This window comes from Neovison vison, chromosome 5 (assembly GCF_020171115.1).
Source record: "Neovison vison isolate M4711 chromosome 5, ASM_NN_V1, whole genome shotgun sequence".
Lineage (NCBI taxonomy): Eukaryota > Metazoa > Chordata > Mammalia > Carnivora > Mustelidae > Neogale > Neogale vison.
This window is the reverse complement of record NC_058095.1, coordinates 133,645,946-133,671,446: the sequence shown is the minus strand read 5'-3', so window position 1 is coordinate 133,671,446 and position 25,501 is coordinate 133,645,946. Positions and strand designations below refer to the sequence as shown.

Here is a 25,501-nt window from a genome sequence, read left to right as displayed (position 1 = left end):
CTCTTTTCCAGGACTTTCTTCTAAATTTTCAGTTGTCCGCTATTTCCACTTCTTGCATATGAGGAATTTTTAATTATCATGGTAAGCACGAGGGGTCTTGTAGTAAAGAAAATGTACTGTGGTGTACCAAATTTTTGTCATTTTTTTGCCTAAAAATAAAACATTTTCTATGAACCATTTCATTGAATGGTCTCCCCATAAAATCACTGCATCTCTGAGAACAGAAGTGTTAGGTCTGACGCACAGTGCCTGCATTCTGGAGCCAAACCCTTGGGTTCCAGTCCCAGAAGTGCCATGTATCAGCACTAAGATCCTGGCAAGTCACTTAATTTTTCGAGGTGGCAGCGTGTTTGTTTTTTCCACCTTTGAAACATGTAAAGTATCTAACTCCTATGGTGGCTGAGTGGGTTAAGTAAAACAACACTTGTGCTTAGCAGAGAGCCTGGCAGATAGTGCTCAAGAAATGCTCCCTTGGAGAACTGACTGGTTATTCAGTCAGCAGTTGGATGAATTAGCTGTGAGCACCATCTTTGTGAGACAGACTCTATTTTGCCCCAAAGAGACGACAGCTTGGGCGTACACCTGAGATTAGAATACCAATCCTGCCTCATACCCCGTGACCCTGAACAAACTATATAACTTCTTGGAACTTGGTTCACCATCCGTAGAGTGGACCAAGGTTGTCCCAGGGTTATTTTAAGGGTGAGTGATGGAAAGTGCCTAGAATAATACCGGCCAAATAGTAGATGCTCAGAAAATTAGCTATACGATTGTTAAATATGGACGATATAACTCAGTTAACTCAAGAATGAAGATTAGAGAATTAAGTCTTGTAAATATAAACAAGAAGAAATTACCAAGAACACAAAACATATGTGAGAAATACACAATCTGGGGTGCCTGGGTGGCTCAGTCATTAAGCCTCTGCCTTCAGCTCAGGTCATGATCTCAGGATCCTGGGATCGAGCCCCGCATCAGGCTCAGTGGGGAGTTTGCTTCTCTCTCTTATTCTGCCTGCTGCTCCCCCTGCTTGTGCTCTCTCTCTGCAAATAAATAAAATCTTAATATATATATATTATCAGATATCAGACATATTATCAGATATATGTCTGATATGTATATATCAGATATATATATAATATGTTAATATAATAATATATGTATATATATAATATATGTTAATATAATATGTCCTGTCTATTTAGAGGAAGTGAGACAGAAAAGTCACTCCTGCCTGAAGTGGTCACGGAGGACTTCATGGCAGAGGTGGGATTGTTCAGTGCTTTGAAAGACAGCTGGGAATTACGTGTCAGAGACAGAAAAAGACATTCACAATGAGTGAAATGGTGTAAGCCAAAACCCCATTGAAGAAAAATGATTTGAGCCTAGGGTGAAAGGTTCTAAAAGAAAGCCGTGTGCTGTATTACCGGTGGGTTAGGGCCAGAACACCAGGGTCATTCATGTGATATTAAAGGAGTTAGGGCTTATTTCCGTAGACATCAGGAACCCCTTGCTGGTTACTGAAACAAGGATGGATAAAATGGCCAGAGTGGTTCAGGAAGGTGTTTAGGCTTCTTGATTGAATCCACACTGACAGTTGATGGTGAAAAGGAGCTGTGATATCATGCCGACAGAGCTATCAGAGGGCATTTCTAACAAAAGACCTCTGCCACCTTCCCACCCACCAGTTACACTCCTGTATTGGAACTGGATGCAGGAATCTTACCCCCTCGGCACAAGAAGTAAGGCATCTGCAGTCCTGGTTGCCAGAAGACCTCACTTCCCTTCCCCGCGCTGCCTCCTCGCGCTGGCCTTGCTCTGCGCTGGTGGAAGTTAGCTCACGCAGAGATCGTAATTACAGGGCTCTCTGGGAAATGTAGCTTTTAGCTTCCCGAACTCTCTTTTTTCTTTTCTTTTTTTTTTTTTTTAAGAAGTTGGAAAACAGGGAGCTGGAATGGATCCTGAGTGAGCCAGCTTCCCTGTCTGTGCAGCTGGCTCATCTCAGCGGTGCGTCAGCTGCATTAGTAGGGACAGGGATGGAGGCTGGCTTCCCCTGGATGCAGGTGTACCGACTGTAAGCCGAGAACTGCCTCATTTAGAGGGCTTGCGAGAGCGGTAGAAAATAAAGGCGAGTCGAGACTGTTCAAAGTCAATCAACAATCGTTTTCAGCTCCAAGGGATAAGAGAAAAATCAGCGGTACTCCCGGAGCTCTGAACTCTACTAACCTGTTGAATAATTATCTTACTAACAGATAAATGGGTGGAGAATCGGTACTAGAGAGGAGATAAATCAGCTTTTAGGTATGTTGAGTTGGTTAATAGTTGGATATCTCTGCGAACATTTTCTGGTAAGGAGCTGAAAGTGCAAAAATTACAATTTGGGCAAGATTAGAGGTAAAGATGTAACTTGGGGAGACACCAGCCTGATGGACCTTGAGGAAGCCCAGAGACGGGGCGCCAAGAGACATGCAGGTGTCAGTCTGGTGTGTGGGGAGTGGGGGGTCAACAAGGCTTGTTCCTGCTGCAGGTTTGTGCTGGATAGAACCAATACTGGCATAGTAGAGGCAGCAGCCAGATCACAAGAGGTAAGAAAAGAGATAGTAAGAATTAGGGTCAGAGCTAGACTACCCATTGCAAGGTTAAGCTGTGAAAGAAGCCATGGAAATTGTGATTTTTTTTTTCCCCTCTTTTTATTTAAAATCAAGCATTTCTTATCAGAAATAAAAATGTCGGTGTCTGTTTTAAAAATGCTGTTGGGATTCCGAGTAAACGTTGCAGGATTCTGTGAGCTTATTACGTTGAAGGTGATTTGAATTAGCATCCGTAAATATGTAGAGATTTAACATATGATAGCCAATACTGAGGCGAGGACTGTGTTAGACTTACGTAGGGTTTCCAAAGCAGAGCACGTTAAAGTTCACAAAGATGTTAAGATTTTATAAAAGATAATAGGAAGAACAGGATGGCATAATTTGAATTTAACATCATGCAAATGTACTTCCAGATTGCCTACTTGTGTGAATTAATTCATGGTCAAGCTAAAAAGGTAGGGCATACGCACACCCTAATGAGACTTCTCTGGCAAAATAGAAATACTCTATTTTCGAAGCCCTTGAACTCTTACGTTGCTCATGCTGTTACCTAAAAAAGCCATGATTTAACTCATCCATGGTTTGCTTTGCATGGTATGACTGATTTAAACAGGGGAGCAGGCCTGTGTTTAGCATAATGATACACATGTGAGAGAAAGAGAATTTGAAGGTCCCTGCTCAGCATACAGAATACAGGAAATCCGTCCCAAATGACTGTCCTGTTTTGCCCTGCCCAGACTGATGATGCTTTTGTAAACACAGCCACAGTTAGGAGAGCGCTTGGCAAATGAGAGCACCTGACACCAGTAAACCCTCTTGATTCTTATGCCAGCCACTCATCTGAAATGCAGTCAACACCAAATTTGAAAATGGATAGACTCAAAAGTAAAAAGAAACTAACGTCACCTCGCAGCCACTGGATCATACTTCCTAATCAGATAATGTGCGTAGTTGGTAGAACTTCTTAATTTCCCAAATTCTGGTTATGCTGGGATTTGTGTAGAATGCGGCCTACTATGGCTACAAGGATTTGCATATGTCTTGCTATTTGGCAGAATGTTGCAAAACTCTGATTACCTTTTTTCTTTTTCTTCTTTTAAGATTTATTTATTTGAGGGAGAGAAAGAGCAAGGGCCGGGGGGAAGGGCAGAGGGAAAGAGAGGAGCGGCGCCACCCACCCACCCCCCTTCCCAATCAGGACTCCATCCCAGGACCCTGAGATTATGACCTGAGCTGAAGGCAGACCCTTAACTGATTAAGCCACCCAGGTGCCCCTCTGACTACCTTTTATTCAAAAACTAAGCTTTTCCATTTCTTCATGGTGAATTTCTCTCGTTATGTCCCAAATTGGAAGCTGGTTGTTTTGAGATAGTCTTTATTGTAGCCTCTTAGCATTTAGCCTGTACCAAATACCCAGAGACCTAGAATCCTCTCACAAGTTACTGCTCTTGGTAAAAAGGAAAACAAGACACCAAGACATGGGGCCTGGGACAGACACCATCACTATAACATGGGGACTTTTGTAAGTCAGGACAAAATCATGGCAATCAAGACCTGTCTAGCACATGCCATACTCAAGCATTGCTCTGAATGAGAGGTTGTACAGAGAGTACCCCCCACTATAAAGATGGCAAAACTGAGGCATAAAGATGAGCTCTCTTACCCATAAACCATGCACTTAGTTAAATGGTAGGACCCAGTAGTGGTTGAATGCAGGTATCCTGGTGTCCAGAGTCTATACCCAACTGTGCACCATGACGCCCTTCCATGCAGGGTCTATAATGCTTGAACTCTCTAGCCTAGAAAGTCCCTCAGGGTGGAGGCAGTATTTTATGCATTTTTACGATACTTATGCCTAGCACTGGACTTGCAAAACAATGGAAACTAAGAAATCATTTCAATTCTTATTTTTCAAATATTGGAATCATAATGCTTTCTTTCTTAAATCACTGAGTCTCCAGGGCAGGAAATGTAAGAATTCTATTTTAATTTAATTTTTTTTGTCATGATATTTCTGCTTTTTTCTTTAGTCATGTGCAGTTTTTAGGGCTGTACTATGTGTGTTGTTGTTTAGTACAAGCATGTGACTTTTTTTCTGTTCTGCGTTAATTCTTCTTATTTTCTGCATGTATCTCAGGGACTCTGGGAAGACTCTTTTTTTTTTTTTTTAAAGCAAAAAGAATGCTCAATAATAAGGATGTATTTGTGGGCAATTTCCAGACCTAGCCTAGTTTGTATAACATCTGTATTTAATCTGGGACTAGAAATTTCAACAAAGTGCTCTAATCAGATCTTGTAAATTCAGTTTCTCTTGATTATTTAAAAGAGAGTATCAGGTTGTTAGATTAAATATGGGTTAATTCCATTTTATGGTCATTCATCCTTCTACATTTTCTAATGATGATGATTGAGGGAAAATAGTCTCAGCAAAAATTGGAGGGAATTTTTAAAAGACAGTTTAATTTACAGACTTCAAAAATCTTAATCTTACTTGTTGACAGTGGTGTTATTTGCATTATTCTCATATTTGGCCAGCACACATGGGAAATGTGAGTATGAAAAGCTCATTCTAAAATTGTTTGGTTAATATATTGTGTGGTTGTTTTTCAAACAACCACCAATTCTCCAGTCCCCTGGTGTCCGGGGTGTCTAGCCCCTCAGTTCAGTCTGATGCTAAGTATCCTGAGTTAGTCCCATCAGATCAGGGACTCAATCCTTGAACACTGGCCAGCTACAAGTTTGAGGTTCCCAGGACCCCCTCTCAAGTTCAGTATTTTGCTGGAATTCCTCGCAGAATTTAAGAAAGTGTTACTTACGATTACCAGTTTATTATGAAGGATACAACTCAGGGACAACCAAATGACAGAGACATATAGGACAAGACGGGGACGTGTGGTGCTTCCATGCCCCGTCCCAGGACACCATCCTTCAGCCTATCTGGGGGGTTCACCAGTGAGGTAGCTCTCCAAATTCTGCCATTCAGGGGTTTTTATGGGCGTTTCATTACGTAGGTGTGATTGATGAAATCACTGGCCATTGGTGATTGAACTCCGTATCCAGCCCCTCTACCCTACACAGGAGAAGGTTGAAAGTTCTAAACTTCTGATCACATGCTTGGTCCCTCTGGTGACGTCTCATGCTGAAGCTATCTGGAGACCCCACCATAAGTCACCCCATTAGCATAAACTCATGTGTAGTTAAAGGGGCTTGTAATAAAAGCTACTGTGATCACTTGGGAAATTGCAAGGGTTTTAGGAGCTCTGTGTCTGGAACCTCAGGCAAAGACCAAATATATATATGTGTGTGTGTATACACACACACACACACACACATATAATTTTTATATATAATTTTATATATATAAAATTATATATTTGCAGATATACAATATAGATGCATTTAGAGAGCTCAGACTACTTCCTGACTACTTACAAACATAATTTCAGTTCTAAACATCATTTGGTAAACATGAAACTATAACTAAATTTTGTTATATATTCCATCTAATCTGTACTTAACATTTTTTAAAAATGGAGTTACTTCCTTGGTCATGAAACAAACAGAGCAGAACATTGTTTAAGAATGTGATGTGGGAGTTTGTTAGGCTTGGACTTGATTTTCAACTCTGCTGTGTGACCTTGGGCTGGATAGAACAACCTCTCTGAGCTTGCTTTTCTCATTTACAGGATGGGAGTGATGCCACCCTCCCCATAGGCTGTTGTGTGGATAAGTGAGACCGTCTAGTAAAACTCTTTGCCCAGCACAGAATTCCCAGTTAGCTCTCACTTTGAAGCCAGTATTTGCACGCGTGTGGCTGCTGAGTGTCGGGGAATCTCCTCTAGGACTTGTCCCTCAGTTTTTTCCTCCTCAGTCATTTCAGGCTCTTCTTTTCAGTTGTACCTTGCACCTAACATACAGAATGATTTCCGTTTTCTTAAGAAAAAAAGAAAAAGAACAATCAAGTTACGATTTTGTCCCACCTGCTTATTCCAGAAAGACCTGTTTTTCATGGAAAAGCTCAAACAGACGTTTCTCAACGTTCTCTCCTTTATCCTCAATCTCAGGCATTAATCATGTAGAGCCTGGCGCCTATCATTTTTGTAGCTTTCCCAAAAATCCATCCTTATCATGGTGCCTAACTGACCCACCATAGTGATCTCTCCTCAGTTCTCTCGTTCCTTTTACCAAATCCGACGGGGACTGGGTCTTTTTCCTCCTGCTTTTCCTTGGTCGCCTTGATTCTTCCTTTGCCGCTGGCCCCCTGCTCTGCCCTTCTGCTCCTCTGCCCGTGGAGCCTTCTTTTCAGACACCCTCAGCCGCTTTCGCTGCCGTGTTTATGATAATCAGATCCATTCCCGACATCTGCCCTCCTGAATTGCAATCATTCATCTGCAGCTGCCTAAAATTAAACCCACATTTCCCTCCGTTCTTGTAGCCTCTCAGAGTGTTGTTAATATTTGTTTCACCTTCCTCTGTCTGGTGTCGCTAGGTTTTGCCAGTGAACAGTCTCTTCTGTGCACTCCATTCCCTTCCCTCACGACCTCTCTGGCTTTGACTTTTGTCCCCTTATAAGTGAACCATGGCCCCATCCCCAAGATTATCGTGACGTTAGTCTTCCTGATGCTAAGGACCCCCTCTATGAGGGGGGGGGATGGGTCTATCCCTATGACCCCTTTCGGTCATAGGCCTGCCGCTCGTAGATGCATTCTCGTGCAACAACATTACTCCTCTGAAATGACATCTTCCAGCAGCTTTGCACTTTCTAGAGCCGGAAATCCCCAAACATCTATCACCGGCCCTCAGACATCCCACCTTCTGGGCTGCAAAAGGCATGAACTCCTTCCAGCTGCAATGGCTGCACTGTCTCCTCGTCTTCCCTGCCCCTTCCTGTTTGCTCATCCTGGTTTCCTGCCCTGCACACCTGCTACTTCTCCACATCAGCTCGGAACTGTGTCCTGTGAGACCCGGCCCAAATCCCACAGCATTAACTTGGAGCGATTTTTCTCTCCTCTGCTCTCTGGAAGTAGTGTTTGCATTATTTTGTTATCCCCTGTCTTGCAGTAAGTCCTCCATTTGGAGAACTGGCGCTCTTTTTCTTAACCATATATTGTTATTATTTAACTTCTCCTGTGCTATTAGATACTCATTTGGCTGGACGCCAGTCTTTGTTTAAAGTTAAGAGGGACACCTGGGTGGCTCAGTTGGTTAAGCAGCTGCCTTCGGCTCAGGTCATGATCCCAGCGTCCTGGGATCGAGTCCCACATCGGGCTCCTTGCTCTGCAGGGAGCCTGCTTCTCCCTCTGCCTCTGCCTGCCACTCTGTCTGCCTGTGCTTGCTCTCCCTCTCTCTCTCTCTGACAAATAAATAAATAAAATCTTTTTAAAAATAAATAAATAATAAAGTTAAGAAGCCACACCTTAGATTATGTGGCTCTTATCTGAATTGGTAGGCAGAAGCTGGGAACAGAGCAATGCTACTTTTTATGAGACTGACGTGCTACCTACTGCCCCAACGAGGCACCTGCAATGCTACTTTTTTTTTTTAAATATTTTTATTCATTTATTCATTTATTTGATAGAGCACGACCCCAGCCGAAGGCAGAGGCCCAAACCACTGAGCTACCCAGGCGCCCCTGCAATGCTACTTTTTAATCATTTCTCTCCTCTTTATCATTTTTTTCATAGTAGGGGGCTTCATAAACAACCAGAACAATAATGTTGTGATCTCTATCAAACTCGGAAATAACCAAAGGAAGTGACCAGGCAGTGCCTTGATTTGCCCATTTTGTTAGTAAAATAATAGCCAGTACATGTTTCTGCAGGAGAAACCCTGTAGACTCTTGGGCCAGTACTACGGGAAGCAGAAGACGGAGGATACTGGGGGTTGACCCTGGGGCTGAGGAGGGGGTGGCAAATTTGAACTAACTGGGGGAAGTGATGTTGATAATTGTAGAGGGCCTGGTGCATTTGGAAAGTGCTTATATGGTGGGTGCGTTGCTGTTTGTCCGAGCCTGTTGGTGAGCTAATGTGTGATACTTCACCTATCCCTTGCCAATTTCCACAGGCAACTTTGGCCTTGTCGGTATTGATTAATGTATTTGGCAGCGCTTGACCTCAATTGCCAAATTCTGAAATGCAGTGTCTCTGCATGAGCTAGCAGGTCATTTCCTGGCTCCTTTGCCTTCAAGTCCTCCAAGCTTCTTGACCCTTGGTTGGGCAGTAAGAGGACTTCCTCTATAGCCATCTACACATCAGACTGCTCTGTGATTTGTACTGAATCCATCTGTTGGATACCATTGCCTTTGATTTATTAGGTGTCCACTTAAAGGAAAGCATATCAGGATACACACACACACACACACACACACATTTGGTTAAACACATTATTTAAAATAAAGACAATGGTTACGTATAATTACCAGATTGGGGTCTTTCTAGCATATGATATTTTACTGTCAGTGAACTGTAAGCTACATTTTCTCCTTAGAGATGGCTTATCATCTTTAGAGTCTGGTTTATGCCATTGTCATTAGGCTCGTGGAGGAAATGATGTAAAATTTTGTCCTGCTCAAAGGAAAAATGGTACAGCCTACTGAGCTATAACACCTTCTTGAGAGAATGCTAAATTATAATAGATCCAATTTGGGGTGACAAAAAGCCCATATTACATACTTTAACTTTGCCTCTTTTTTTAGCCTAAATGAGGTATCTCAAAATTAATATGGTCAGAAGCAGTAAAAGCGTTTGAAGTGATTTTTCAGCTGCTTAGCATTCTTTCTCGACAGAGCACACTAAATAAAAGACATTACCAGTGTGACTAATAGAATAACTACCAATCAGAATGCCTTTCAATTCATGAAATTCCTCTAGCTCAGTCCATTCTAAGGATAGAATCAAAGGATTTCAGTTTACATGTTAAAAGACAGGAATCTTAATGCACCATACACTGAACACTGAAAAATAATACATCAGACTTACACACATGCAAAATGAAGTGGAAAATTGAAGCAATTATCAGAGTATCTCAGGTTAAAGGACGAACTGGGGATCTGTGTCCTTTGGATAAATGTCAATTCCACAATATAAGTTGTTGCTCTCTAGACCTAATCTAAAGTCCCATCCCCCTGCCCCCCCCCAAATCCCATCACGGCATTATTTCTATTAACCTTCTAATGTGTCGTCTTCTTTTTTTCTTTTACTCCTTTCTTTCTCCCACTTTTCAACATTTCTGCTGTCAGTAATTCTGTACCCAATGCATGTGAAAACTGTGATGGCAAAGTAGCAGAATTTATTGATGAGTTTGTATGCTTAAAGAAAAAGGTGTGAGAGAATGTGTGCCCGCACATCTACTGTGTTTATCAGTGCACCTTGCATGAATGTTATCAGTAATAACTGTTGAAAAGAATGAGAAAATGCATCACTACATAAAATAGGAAAAAGTAGTTTTTAGACAATGTGTATAGCTTGTATTCTTCTCCTGGCAAAGAAATAGCGCTTTAAAATGTTTTGCCCTGATTTTTGGAGTTAAAAGTTGCAAAAATATAGACAGTTCGCAGATACCTTTTACTTTGCTTCCCTATTGTTGAGATCTTACATAGTCAGAGTAGCGTTCTGCAAACCAAGAAATTCTCATTGATTCAACACTAATCCACATACCTCGGGTGAGTCTCAGCTGTCTCGTCACCCCGTCCGCCGGTCTTGCCCAAACTTCCCGGGAGGTGAGGAGGTGACGGATGCGTCTGCTTTGGTCTCCTGGCCTGGATGGGTCCTGCGTGCACACAGCTGGAGGCAGGCCTGAGCAGATGTAAAGGACCCTTCTCCTGGGAGGGTCAGAGCTTCTTTTGGACAACACCCAGGCCACAGCACTTTTCACCCACTGTCCCTTCTACTTTGTACTATCTCTAATATATATTAGAAATCAATATATAATCAATATTAAATTAAATATTAAATTATTATATATATTTACTTATTCATTTTTCCAGATAGCGGAACAACAGGTCTGAGGAAAAATGAAAAGGCTGCTCTTACAAGTTCCTATTATCTCCTTTTACTTACAGAGCAATGTTTAATAGATGCCTCCTTTGTACCAGATGTAGGACCTGTTACTGGGCATATAGTGGAGAGCTAAGGAGAAATAGTTCCTGCTTTTCATCACATAATCACTTTTTTTTTTTTTTAAAGATTTCATTTCTTTGAGAGCGAGAAAGTGTGCCTGTGTGTGTGGAGGGGGGCAGCAAAGGAAAGGGAGAGGGGAGAAGGACTCTTTTTTTTTAAGGTTTTTCTTTTCTTAATTTATTTAAGAGAGAGAGAGAGCAAGAACATGAGCAGGGAGGAGAGGGAGAAGCAGGCTCCCCGCTGAGGAAGGAACGCAATGGTGGGTGAGAGAGGGGGCTCTGTCCCCAAACCCTGGGATCATGACCAAGGCTGGAGGCAGACGCTTAACAGCCTGAGCCCCCAGGGGGGCCCAGGGAGAGAGAGTCTTGAGCAGACTCCCCAATGAGCATGGAGCCCCTGGACCCCTGGCTCAGCCTCAACAATCCTAAGATCGCAACCTGATCTGAAATCAAGAGTCAGATGCTTGACTGACTGCATCACCCAAGTGCACCATCAAATAATTGAATAATTATTATTATATACACTTATTATATTATTATTATTATTTATATATTATTATTACTTATATATTATTATTATATACACTTATATATAAGTATATACACTTATATACACATATACAAGTGTATATAAGCCTGATACGAGCTGTGAAGGACTAATGCAAAGAATGATGGCAGTCTGTCACACAGACACGTGGTCCAGTGTGGGCAGTCAGGGAAAGCAAAGTGGTATTTGAGCTGAGAGCTGAGAATGAGGAAGGCTCTGGAGGTGAAGGGGCAGTTTTGGAGGTTCTGTATAAAAGGAACAACACAGGGGCTCCTGGCCGGCTCAGTCAGAAGAGCTTGCCACTCTTGATCTCGGGGTCGTGAGTTCAAGCCCCACATTGGGTGCAGAGTTGACTTACATAAAACTATAAAAAAATAAATAAACAAACAAAAGGAACAACACATGCAGAGACACAGAGCTGAGAGAGAGAAGCTGAAAGGAGGCAGGGTGGCTGGATCACAGCAGGGTGTGGGAAAGGGGTTATTGTGGGAGAGTGAAGCTAGAGGCGTGAGCAGGGACCAGATCATTGGCACGTAGGCCCAGTGGAGATTTAGGTCTATATCAAGAGCAGTGAAAAGCCACTAAAGGGATAGTGGAGTGAGAACAGATTTGCCTTTTAAAGAGGCTTACTGTGGCTCTAGTGCAGAAAATGGATCGGGAGAGAAGATTTTGGGAGGGGCGCTGCTAAGAGACAGGTAAGGGTTAAAATAGGTCGGTGGCTGTGGAAATGCAAAGTGGATTGAATGGAGGCAGTGTCGTAGACACACTGGGCTGGATGTGGGGAGAGAAGTTCAGTCGAGGATGACTATGTGTTCTGGGTTGCATGATGGAATTGAAGTTGGGGCCACTTACTGCCCAAGGCAAAACTGAAGGAAAAACTAATTATTTTTGGCTTTTCCGACATCAAGGGAAGGGTAGAACAGATCGTGTCTTACCTCTCTTAAAAATGGTTATAAGATCTTACAAACCTAAATTGAGTCATGAAACTCCCAATTTCCAGTCAATAAGTGGAGATCTCTGGCGTCCCCTGAATGAGTAGGAAGAGGTTTAAAGTCATGCAAGAAAGGGGCGCCTGGGTGGCTTAGTCGATTAAGTGTCCAACTCCTGATTTTGGCTCAGGTCATGATCTCAGTTGTGAGATAGAGCCCTGCATCAGGCTCTGTGCTTAGCAGACGCTGCTTCTCTCCTTCTCTCCTTCTCCCTTTCCCTCTCCCTCTGCCCCTTCCCATGCTTGTTGTCTCTGTCTCACAAATAAATATTTTTTTGAAAAAAATAGTAAAAATAAAGTCATTCAAGAAGTCATGCATGGTGTCCAGGCCTAAATCTGCTGCTTTTCTCATTTACATAGTGCCTCCATGAAATTCACGGCTCATTAACCATTTTTCTGGTACGGATGCTCCCATCTCCAGCTCTCTTCTTAAAATTTTCTGCTGAACCCCAGACCTGTATAAGCAATGGACAGAAGCTTACTGTGTTTTTTTAATCCCCATACATGATCTTTATTCCTTATATTGGCTCCTCTGATCACCCAATTCACAGGTCTAGGCGTTAGCTAAAACTTGCTTCCTTATTCCACCTTGCCTCCCCACATCTTACATGTATTTACACCAAATCCTGGGGATAACACCTAACTTATTACGTATCTGTCTTCCTCTTGCTCCTTCTCCATTCCCACTCCACCATGCCCACTACTGCCATCTTGGCTCCTGCTTTCACAGCATTTTTACTGTAGGCCTCCAGTGGCTCTTCCAGTATAATGATATTCTCTTCAGCCATTTTCTACCCTGCACCAACACAGCTTTTCTAGTACACAAATCTGATGGTGTCAGTTCTAACTTTAAAAGCCTTTGGACACTGTCCTTTAATTCTTTGAGTCAACTGCTTCGCACAGTACATGAGATCTACCCTGATCAGATTAGTACCTAATCTCCTAACCCTCCCCACCTGCCACATCCCTTACTACAGTCCCCTAAAACAATCTGTAGTTTTGCTGTTGACCATGTCCACCCTTCAGCGCCTCTCTGTGTTGTCCTAGGGAAACTTCCGGGTCTACTCCGAAGCTTTAATAATTCAGATGCCTCTTTTATCTGCTCCCATGGCCATTTATCATGTTACCCATGATGACCATTTATTGTCCAAACTCATGGTTGTGCTGTAGGCGCCCTGAAGTTGAATCATGTTTGTATAGAGGTAATATTCCCTCATTCAACACAGTTCACAGTACTGAAGAACCTAGAATGGTGCCTGACACCATAGATGTCCCATTCATATTTGAATTAATGCATAAATAGTAGGTACACAATAAATATTTAAATTAAAGACATGAGTAGGGTGATTAGTTAAGGCAGTTGCTACTGAGAGTTTCAGAAGATGAGGACTGAGAATTAACCATTAGATTTGAAAACGTGGAGGCCATTGATGACCATGACAAAGATGGTTTCATCTTTGAAGTTAGATTGAACTTGGTTCTTGTAAAAAAAAAAAAAAAAAAGGAAACAAAAAAGTAGATGTAGTTAGAATTAATTATACCATCTAACCTTACATGTGTTGTACATGATATATTTAAATAGCAACACTAATAAGAAATTTAATAAGCAGTTAAAGAGAGATCAGTAGTTACTGTGACTTTCTTTTGAGTACCCAGATGCTTCATGTTTCATCCAGTGCCGATTTTAGGTCAAAAAACTTGTACATTCACTTTGCATTTATTTAATTATAAAATATGCAATTGGTCTTAAATACATGTAAGATCTCTCATTGAAGCCCCTGGTGCTAATACACTTTATGGCATCCTTTAGGGCTGTGTGGGGAGAATATGTATGAGTTCACAGGATTGGATGATAATGTGGAATAGGACAAGTCAGACATAACTGTGTTCAAGTTCCAATTTTGCTGTTCACTAGATGTGTCACTCTGGCAAGTTACTTAACTCTTGTAAGCCTATTTTCTGAAGAAATATGAACAATAAGGGTATGAGGATAAAATAAGATAATGTGTCTGATGTGCTTAGTATGGTGTGTGGCACACAGCATTGAAGTAGTGATTTTGTACTGGCGAGATTACGGACTTGTTCTCGAACGGGATGTAACTGAAATACCATGCAATTTAGTAAACAGAAGATAGATTTTCTAATAAAGAACAGAAAAATTCGATGTCAGAGAATAAGCCATACCGTAGAAATCACAGTAGTCGGTTCTTATTACTCTATATGTGTTCATTTCTCTTTGTTACTTCTTTGCCTTTAGTGAAGTCATATAAACATGGTAGTTAAGACTGTAGGTCTGTAAAGCACATTTGTCGTCTCAATCTTCTGGAATTAGCTGGATATTCCAGGTTCATCTTCCCATCCTTTCCAGCCCAATCAACACTGCTAGGGATAATAGCAAACGTGTATTGACTGCTCCTTGGGTCCCAAGCACTGTTCTAAACACTTGACAACTGTTAAGTCATTTAAATCTTACAGCCTTTGGAGATGGCCACCATTACTACCTCCATTTATACAGGAGAGAAAACTGAAGCCCTGAGATGTTAAGTGGCTCTTACCCTAAGATGACATGACCCTCTTGGAAAATGGTGTAGCTGAGATTCAGTCCCAGGCAGGCTGGTTCCACAGTCTGTACCTTAACCACATCATTCTATTTTCATTTGGGGCTAGAAGATTGGATTTAAGTTGGCCTAGCTTTTCTGTGGTGGGGATACTAAAAAAGCAGATGACATCTTCCCCCAGCAGTTCATGAGTCATGAGTAATTTGTGTTGAGTATTGGCTTTTGTCTCCTGCCTCCAGCCACCAGCCATTCAGGAAGGTTCATAAAACCATTGGGAGGAACTGGGCGATTGTATCCTCTTGATAGGCAACAAATGTCAGTCGTTAAATTATAAGATTTGAGAGTCAATTTCTTTGGACTTATATCCAAAGAAGGAAGAACCATTTTCGTATTAAAATATTTTAAAAGTCTCACATGCTTAGCAGGGAAGCTAAATTAAGCCCTGTGCTGGGCACAATTATAAACATGCTGTGTGCTTCAGATGAGGAAACACGGGTCAACAGAACAGTTGGTATACGTGGCCTTACGGGTACAGCTTCCCTTTATTGCATGTAACGTAAGTCACCCAATGTGAGCATTTCCATCGGACACTAACTGTCAGTCTCATAAGAGCACATTGTAGGATTCAGTGCGTGTTGCACAACAACCCAAATTGCTCTTTTCTTTAGGATGGTGATTTTTTTTTTTTTCTTTCCATATCCAGCGGTTAGTACTAAGGCCTGAAACCCTTAGTTACAGAACAAAGTGGCTTAGCAGTAATCGAGCCTGTGTGAGGCTAAGAGAAGCATAATGAACACTCCCTGTAAGCTTCCTGCCCAGATGCAGGTGCAGGAATCAGGAGGTCATGAATAATGCATGACATGCAGATTAGGCGGTGGTTTCTCCTACGGGGGTTTTGACTTTGCTACCTGCCTGGCTGCTGCTATATGTGGAAGGAAGGGAGGCAATGGCCAGAAGTGCCCCACCATAGCCCGAGCTCACAAAAACACCGCATATCTTTTTGAAGAAATAAAATTGGGGGAGGAGCTGAAATGCAAACCTTTATGGTCTACTTTATCGAATCTCGTATGCTCCGGGTTATCCAATTTACCCCCTTTCAGAAGGGAAAAAAAAAGCTTTCTTGTTTTACCCTTTTAATTTAGGAAACCTTGTAATTATTTGTTCATATCCACGCAGTTGTGGAATTCTTTGTAGCCTGTTAAACCATTATAGGAATTGCCTACTTACAGTATTTGATCTATGGATCAATGAAATTGTGTTACAAGATACAAATACCTAGAGGATATTGTAATTATAAGTTAAGCAGCCCCATTTTTCTCCACTGATATATGGAACGAGAAGCATCAGTAAGAGAATACTTCCATTATCGAACATCACCTGGTGAATTTACGATGAATGGAAATACGAAGGTTAAGGAGGAAGGAATACAGGACCCAAACATTGAAAGGATATGGAATGAATTAAAGAACCGTAATTGTTCAGGCTAATACTCCTTAGAACTTAATTTAGGTGGTAGGACTCTGATACCCTAGTGAGACTGTAGGGAAGGTTAAGAGGACTTCCTATATTGTCCCTTGCGTCAGAGAGATTTAAGTGGGGAGATGTTTTTTGGCTCATAATTCCATTTTGATAATTGTATTTCAAAGAGACAGACTGAAAGAAATAAGGAAAGAGAAGAAAAAATGAGCCTTGCTACCTTTTGTATAATTCTTCTGCATTTCTATTGCATGTTTTTTTTTTTTTTTTCCTCTCTCCCCAATTTAGGGTGCCGGAATATGCGCTGGCTTTCATTTCTAGCTGAGTCTGTCATTTCCGCTAGGCCCCAGTTTGGCCAGATGCCAAGACCAACAGGTGATCCTTGTAGCTGCAAAACAGCAGGAAGTGAGCCGTGCTTGAATGAGACAGTTCACCAGAGGGGCTGTCTGGCCTCTCTCCATCTTTCTGCATAATTAACATCCCCTCCCCCATGCGGAGCAGAAAATCTGTGCCGAGCGGCTCAGCTGCAGCAGCCATTGAGAAGCGCGGTGAGGAAAAGAATGTTAATAAGGGATGTTGGAAGAAATAAGCCTTCCCAGTGCAAAGTGCAGTCTGGCTCTGGATTTACGGAAAGTTTGCATTTAGCCCTTCTGCAGAGCTGGAATGGTATTATCTGTTTTTTAAATGATTTTCACTTGCTCGACAACTATGGAAGACCGGGTTCTAGTGAATGTTGGAGCTGTTGGTTCTGACAAGGTTCAAAGACTCTTTTCTCTCCTGTACATGAGAGAAGTGTTTGGGACATAAGGATACCACAAGCCCAAAGACTGCCTAGATCTCACAAATTACGGTAAAGGTAGAGCAAAGCAGGAAGTTGGCCACAAGGAAGCAGGAAGTAGGGCATATTGTCCTGCCAGTTAGTGACCCACAAAGAGGTTGAGGTTCAGCAGCTAATTCCTGATTGGAAGATATTAGCAGTGCTTGGAAATATAAACTATTCTGATGGATGATTCTAACTCCCGAAACTTGTAAGACAATGTAATTTTTACTTCTCCGCTATTTAGCTAACCTCTTGAATTGACTGCCTTCCTCAAAGCCCAGCCGCAGAGCATCACATCTAGAAAGCTTTTCTGCTAGAAATAACTGTTCACCTTCCTTCCTCCCCCAGTGTCCGATTTTGTTCCTGGACATTTGGATGAAGTTCCTGCTGCAGAGGAAAAACCAAACAAACTAAAAAAAAAAAAAAAAAAAAAACCAAAAAAACTCTTTCTTTTATCTTCTCAGGTTCTGTGCCTGGGGGCCTGCAAATTAAACTGACAAAAGACTAAATAAATAAATAAACAAACAGCAAAAGACAGATTAGCAAGAGGGGGAAGAAAAACCCATTTATTACACATGCAATATACAGACTTGCAGGCATGCTCAGTGATGAGTAACTCGAAGGGGTGGTTAAAGTGTGGTTCTTATATACCATTTTAACAAAGGGGGTAAATTATGGAAAAGTGAATAGTCAAAAGGGGGGTTTGAGCTTCTAGAGGGGGTGAATTGTAGGAAGGTGACCAGGAAACGGGAATCTAATGGTAGATAAGTGTTATTACGTAGTCTCATCTCAGTACCACATATGGTTGTATGTTGTGTTCTTCTTCCTGCTTTTGGAAGTGGAGGGAGGGGGACACCTTTACAAAGTGAAAGATCCCCCCGGGGCTCCAAGCACCCCGGAATGGACCCCTTCTCAGGAGGAGACCCCCGGACCCAAAAACCAAGCCGAGTCCACTGATCAGATGCAAACAGCACGAGGTTTATTGAGTTGACACAGGTACCTGCGGGCGATCAAGTCTTAGGAAGACTCGCGCGCCAGCCCTTTGTTTAGGGTCTTTTTATGGGGTTCGGGGAAGCGGGCGCATACGTACAGAAGCAGAAACATAGTTACAAGGTTCTTATTGGCTGGTTTGAATGTAAGGCATACTCGGTGTTTGTAGATTGGCTTTGAAGGACCCCGGCGCGCGAAGAGAAAGGTGGGGAGGGGGAGTGAGGAGGGGGAGTGGACCTTATTACTTAGCAGAGAAACATCCTGCCTACGTGACTAGGTCCACATACTTAGGCGACCCCCCCTTGCCTACATGACTATGCACATAAGGTATCCTGTTTAAACAGGAGACCAGTATCACCCCCTAAAAGCCAAGCGGTTACAGAAAGGCAAGAGAGCGGTTAAACAATTAACTGGGGGAAGGGTCTAACTGGGGAAGGGCGAAGCCAAACGATTACAGAAAAGCCAAGAAGCAGTTAGTTAATCAATGGCTGGGGGGGGGGTGTCTATATGCAGAGTCTTTCAAAAGGAAAATTTGCTTTACAAACGGGAAGTTCATGTCCTGGTTTTCTGGCCTATAAAGGGAAAGTCGAGAGCTCCTCCTTTGCCTGCTGTTTCTTACTTGTTTGCAACTCAAAATAATCCTGAGGCCAAAGTATCATATTCTGGGGTAGCATATCCTGAGCTCTTTTCATTAGCTCACTTTTTTAGGGTTTGTAATCCAGCCGTTGACTCAGGGAGGGTTTGCTTGCTGTCTCTTTGTATCCCTGGTGGGAAGGGGCGGTAGAAGGGGCTCACCCTCATCCTAGGCAAACACCTCACCTTACATGACTTTTACCTACTTCTGCACCTTGCAAGGATTAGCTAGGCAGGAACTTTGTGTTGGACTGAATGAATCTGTCATTTGATTAAAACTGGGGGTGGGGCTCTTGGGGCTTTTCACTGTGAACATTATGACAAGCCATTGTTACGTTAAAAGTGGTACAAAAGGAGGATGCCTGGGTGGCTTGGTCCTTAAGCCTCTGCCTTCTGCTCATGTTATGGTCCCAGGGTCTTGGGACAGAGCCCTGCATCAGGCTCCCTGCTCCTCCGGAAGCCTGCTTCTCCCTCTCCCACTCCCCTTGTTTGTGTTCTCTCACTCTCTCTGTCTCTCTCTGTCAAATAAATAAAATCTTTAGGGGCGCCTGGGTGGCTCAGTGGGTTAAAGCCTCTGTCTTCGGCTCAGGTCATGATCCCAGGGTCCTGGGATCGAGCCCCGCATCGGACTCTCTGCTCAGCAGGGAGCCTGCTTCCTCCTCTCCCTCTGCCTGCTTCTCTGCCTACTTGTGATCTCTGTCAAATAAATAAATAAAATCTTTTAAAAAAATAAATAAATAAATAAAATCTTTAAATAAATAAATAATAAATGTGGTACAGAAGGAGAGAGACTGCAGGTTTACATGCATAGGAATTTAACTGTGTTCATTTACTATGAGGTGATTAGGTTCTGGGGCTTTCTATATTAAGCATACCTACAAGAGATCGTTTATAAACAAGCTCTTTTTTCTCTGTTTTTTAATTTGTTCATTTGTAGTCGGGAATGTGCTTTTTTTAATGACTGGATTATTCTCATCTACCTATAGGGTACATCCGTCCCCAGTATCAAGGGTCCGGGGAAATCGAATGAATAATCAGAAGTTTGCTTGGTGAGTATACCGTCTAAGTTATAAAAATTTGTAAGTCTTACAGGAAATTTTAATTGGGTAATGTTAAAACAAGAGAGAATTATTTCTGCTTCTCTGTAGAGAGTACACTTCAACTAACCAAATTACATAGTCTCCCTTTCCTTTGGAAAGTTCTAAATGGAAGCAATAAAGTTCCTTCTCAGCCAAAGACCTTCACTCACCAAAAACTGAGGCAACATTTTTCCCCTAACAGATATAACATATTTTCCAGGATTATCCACTGTTACATTATTTTTAAAGAATGTTTTTTTTTTGAAGCTTTTATAAGTTTTTAGTGAGATTTAGGCAACAACAGAAATTTTTCTCAGATGCCAACTTCCACTTCTTGTAAAGATTTTTATAGTAAATTGATCTATTATAAATTTTGATGATTATTATTTAGATGATTTTTTTCTTATCTTAGCCGCAAATATCTAGGAATTTTCCTTCTTTCCTTATCTCTTTCTCTGTCTCTCTCTCTTTGTTTTCTTTCTTTCTTTCTTAAGTTAGGGCATATGAAGACCTTTTGTTTTCCTTTCTTCTTTCTCTCTTTCTTTCTTTTTTCTTTTGGCTTAAAACAACACACATTTATTCTTCTAAAGTTTTGGAGGTCAGAATCCAAAAAGTGTCTTATTGGGGCTTAATCAAGGTGTCGGCTGGGTTGATTCCTTTTGAAGGTTTAAGGGGAGAATCCATTCCTGACCATTTTCTGTCTTACAGAGGCCATTCTCAGTCCTTGGCTTATGGCCCCACATCACATGCCTATCTCCCTCTGCTTCTGATACCACATTGTCTCCTTCCTTTGTGGTCAGGTCTCTTTCTGCCTTCCTTTTACCAAGACACTTGGGATCGCATCTCAGGCCCACCATTAGTTAGCCTGAATGATTTCCCTATCTCAAGATCCTTAATCATATCTGCAAAATGCACCTTGCCATGGAAGGTAGCATTCATGAGGTCCAGGGATTGGGACATGGGTCAAAGATACTTGACTGACTAGTTCTTGAAAATAAATAAGTAAATAAATGGAATTTACCAAAAATGACATGAAAAATTATTACAGTCACAAAAACATGGACAACTCATTCTTTGAAGAAGTGGTTTGAACTGTTTCACAAATGTTCGTGTGAAGCAAACAAAAAAAGTAACGTACCTTATTTGTTTATATTATCCCATGCCAAAAAATTAACCTTTCCACACATATCTTCAAAAAAAAAAAGGAAAAGAAAAAGGAAAGAAAGGAAAGAAAAGAAAAAGAAAAACGTGAACCGTGCACTGCATTACTTGGAAAGTGAATGGAAATTCACAGATCTCCATTTGTACTTCATTGGATTGTGCTTAGAATGGGTTTTTGATTAAAAACTATGGCTTTTTCTTTTTTAAGTGTGGGAAGATGATTACCAAAGATTGAGCTTCCAAATTAATTTTATTCCTAAATCAGGATTATTTTTAGACACAAAATAATGACTCTTTGAATTTGAATAGTGCGTAATCAGCTCACCTCCCTTCCCCCATTAAATCTAATTAACCCTCACAATAGCTTGGTGATGTTGTTAAATATTATGCTTTTCTTTTTCACAGAGGGGGAAATGGAGCACAGAGAATATAGCCATTTGCTCCTACACTGTCTAAAAGCAGTGGCATCCTTCATGGTTTCTCACAGTCACTAAAACATATTGTCCCCATCACACCTGAAAAGCTAAGAGAATAATGCTGACGCCCATCACACAAAAGGAAAGGGAGAAGCAACTCCTTTCTTGACTGCACCAATTGATATTCTTTCTCAGTACAAGGCATACTGTACCGAAGAAACTTTAGAACATACAGAGAATATGAGATGCTCAAGTGAGCGACGTCAGCTAATGAACAGAGTACGATGTTGCCAGTTAGCATATCCACCTTCTAACAACCCACTTCTCAGTGGCCAGTGTGGATCCCTGAATAAATAACAAATATCTTTTCCTTCACTCTTCCTTCCTGAAGTATTGGAGTAATGGTAGCTTGTTCCTACATAATTCATAGCACGTTATTTGGTTGGTAAGTTGAAACCACTTTTATCTCCAGAGAAGTATCCATAAAAAACAAAAAGGATTTTTGTTTTTTAGTTTTGAGAAAGTTCAATTTTTATTTATTCAGCAACATTTATTTACAGTCTCTGGCCCTGTGAAAAGCACTAGATTGGAAAGATAAATTAAAACATGGTTTCTGCCCTCAAGAGGTTCGCTCTCTTGTAGGTGAGGGAGGGGTGTGCGTGTGTGTGTGTGTGTGTGTGAGAGAGAGAGAGACAGATACCATGTTATGCGTATGTAACACACAGTATCATATCATATAAACAACATATAATATGTAATAAAATATAGGTAAGGCACTAAGAAGGTATACTTATATCAGAGGGAAATGTTACCAATTTTATTTAAGACCAGTTTGAGAGTAGATAGTGCGAAAGAGAACAAGTATAAAGGAAAAGAACTTTAAGAAAATCTGTCCCAGAGAAGCTTTCTGAGCAAAGACCCAGAATTAGTAGGAAAAGCAGAGCATTGAGTTACTGTTTCCATTATCTATTGAAACTCATATACAAGGACCGGTGACATTTCTAAATTAAGTCTAGTAGGAACATATATGGATTTAAAACACGTGCTTTATTTGGTCATGAATTAGTTAAGATTCCTATTCTATGTACCATCTCGAAATTTCTTGAAGTAAATGCTATGAAGCTGGTACATGGAAAGAAATCAGCTGGCTAGGAGGAAGCCAGTGACTCACCCAGCATCTACATCCAGTTAAGTGATAAACACTTGCTATTTCTTTGTGAAAGATTGGCTCTGGAAATTCAGAAACTTTAAATACTCAGGCTAGCAATAGAGATAAAGGGGAAGTGACTGTTGATCTTCCCCAAAGAGAAGTTTGGGATAATTTATAGAATTATAAGGTAAATCCAACACCGGCGTGGCCCTGGCTTGAGGTAGATCTACAGACACCGTCTGTGTGTTGTAAAGTTGGGTTAGCAAATGCTCCAATCAGTTAAAAAATACCGTTCATCACAAGAGCAATTAAGCTTCACTAAAACATGAAAAGCTTTGAACTTTTAAGTTATGCTAGGAAGCGCATGACAATTGGTAGGTTGTAAATGTCAGTGTCTGGTTGATCTATAAAACCAGTGTTTATTATTGAGTAAAGGTGGTTTAAAATTTTAAGTAGTGTTTTCCTCTGCATGATGTTAATATGGAAGGCACAGCCACTGGCCTCCTTCCTGTGGCAGCATCTCTTCTCTCTAGAACTGAAGTGACGTGTAGAAAAGAATGTCTGTTCAAGGCGAACACACCTGCTTGAATGGAAAGAAAATCTGGTAACGAATATCCCTATCCAGGGACGAGGTGAAAGCTCCAGGATGTGAGGGATAGAAATTCGGATGGAGGCAGGTTTGCTGTAACTCTCTGCTGACTTCCAGGGATTAAAGAATGTCAATAAGAACTTCATGGTGTTGGGGCGCCTGGGTGGCTCAGTTGATTAAAGTCTCTGCCTTCGGCTCAGGTCATGATTCCAGGGTCCTGGGATCGAGCCCCACGTTGGGCTCTCTGCTCAGCAGGGAGCCTGCTTCCTCCTCTCTCTCTGCCTGCTTCTCTGCCTACTTGTGATCTCCATCTATCAAATAAATAAATGAAATCTTTTAAAAAAGAAAAAAAAAAAAGAACTTCATGGTGGATATGTTAGCCCCTCAGTAAAGAACACGAGATCATTGTACAACTCATTTAATAGTCAGTTAATCAAAGGTAGCAATCCAACCGGACATAAACTCTGTCCCTCAGAATGGCTCTCCCCTCCTGCCACCCCACTAGAGTAATATTTGTCGATCTGAGGATTGATGAAGCCTTAGAGGCTCAGCATGTGAATTCCATTCTCTCTTTCATGGGCACATCTGTCTCTTCCCTTCACCACTGACCCTAAGCGGAGGTAATCATACCTTCCTTTATCCTGATAACTATCAAAACCTTTTTTAGAACATTTACCATTCTTTCTTGCATGTAATAATGCCAGTGGGGGTGGGGGGTGCTGGTTTGCTCCATTAAGGGGAAATGGGGCAAGTTTTATTAGAATTGAATGTGCAGATCGACTTTTGTTCTTCACAGATCTTTCTGCGTGAAGTTGTTCTATTCCGATATCAATCCCACAGAGAATGGCTGTTTCCACTGTCATCTTTTGGTTGTTTTATGCCCAAACATGTAGTAGAGATCTGGAACCTGTGTGTAGTGTGTATGCGCAGGTGGGAAATATCTCTGAACTGAAGTCGATTTCAGGCTCCAGAAATTTCCAGGATCAGTGAGAGTATTCCGAAGACCTACACCTCAGTACATGCTCAGTTTTAGCTTTTCACCCTTTCTTCTCTCCTCTTCGCTTCACCCCCTCCCCTGCTCCATTCCCGAAGATTTAGAGGAGGTGGGTAGCTATCATTTTTGAGTGATCGTCCTCATGATGGTTATGCTAAGCCCCAAACGTCCATCTAGGGCTCTTACAGAAGAGTGGTAGTAGACATGACGTAATAGAGATTTTATGGGCTATTTATATAATGACATAGAAAATACAGTATTATTAACAGGAATCATCAGCAGTCAGATAGATGTAATTTGTCCCAACCAGTTGGATGCTGCGGCTGCCCGTCTCCGTTACGGTTTATTTCTTACCAACATGCCCGAGATGTTATGTCGCTGTATACATCAGGAAGCTCCAGTTTTAATAGTGTGACTGTGCAAATTGTGACACATTCCGAATGTGAATCACATTTCACATTTGGACATGACAAAGTTCTGTGTCACGAATTTTTGTGGCAAGCAGGAGGAACCTTCTTGCACTGTGATGTTTTATTGTCGGCTGTAGAGTGCTGCGGTGAACGCAGATATTTAAACGCATGCGGTTGCCGGTGTTAGCTGTGATTCTCACAGAATCTTTCTCCGGGTATAACTATATCTTTGTCATAAAAATAAGAACACTTCTTGTTTAAACCTTTTGCCTTAATAGAGGAAAGCACTGAAGTTGTCGGTATCCGAAACCTCTCTGAAAGCCGAGGCAGAACTGGTCCTTTAGGGAGGGATAGAGCATTTCCAAATGTAGGAAGATGTTTCAGAGCTGAGGGAAATGTAAGCATCATCAGGTTTAGTTCAGCGTCTCACTTTCCACATGTGGAATTGGAGGCCCAAAGACAGCGCGGTGACAATGGCAGACGTGGGCATAAACCCGGGGCTCTGCAGTCCTGTCCCGGTGTCTTTCTGTGGGCAGCAGGTGCTGCCAATGGGTGGAGCAAGAGAATGGCCAGTGATTAAATGAGGAAGGCACTTAATTCATTACCAGTTAAGCAGAAGGTTTCTGTCTGGGAAATTCCCACAACACTAGTATGACTCCAGGAGCAAAGGGAGACCGAGGAGAGGCCCGACGGAAGACATTGCTGCCAACTCCGCCATGCGGCAGTTACTCCTTCCCAGAGAGCTTCCTCAGCATCTTAGGGATCCTTGCATGCTCATTATTTATAGATAATATTGATTATATTATTTTAATTACCAGAGCATTCCACCGCTTTGCTGCTTGACTTACAGGGCAAAAATTACGATAATATGTATGGACATTAATATGTGTTAATTTTAGTTCCCAGAAGGGCCTGCCTGACCTTGTGAGTTTTTTTAATCCATACTTATTGGCAAATAAGTAACCGCAGGTACCTTTGGATTT

At 41.7% G+C, this 25,501-nt stretch overlaps 1 protein-coding gene across 3 annotated transcripts in view; it reads left to right on the top strand.

The window, feature by feature from the left end:
- Positions 1–25,501, top strand: part of KLF12 (Kruppel like factor 12) — a 612,181-nt gene that overhangs the window by 522,723 nt on the left and 63,957 nt on the right. For all 3 annotated transcript variants that reach the window (XM_044249872.1, XM_044249871.1, XM_044249873.1), the window contains one exon: positions 19,706–19,768. In XM_044249872.1, coding sequence (XP_044105807.1) covers positions 19,706–19,768 — 63 coding nt within the window. The remainder of the gene's footprint in view (positions 1–19,705; positions 19,769–25,501) is intronic.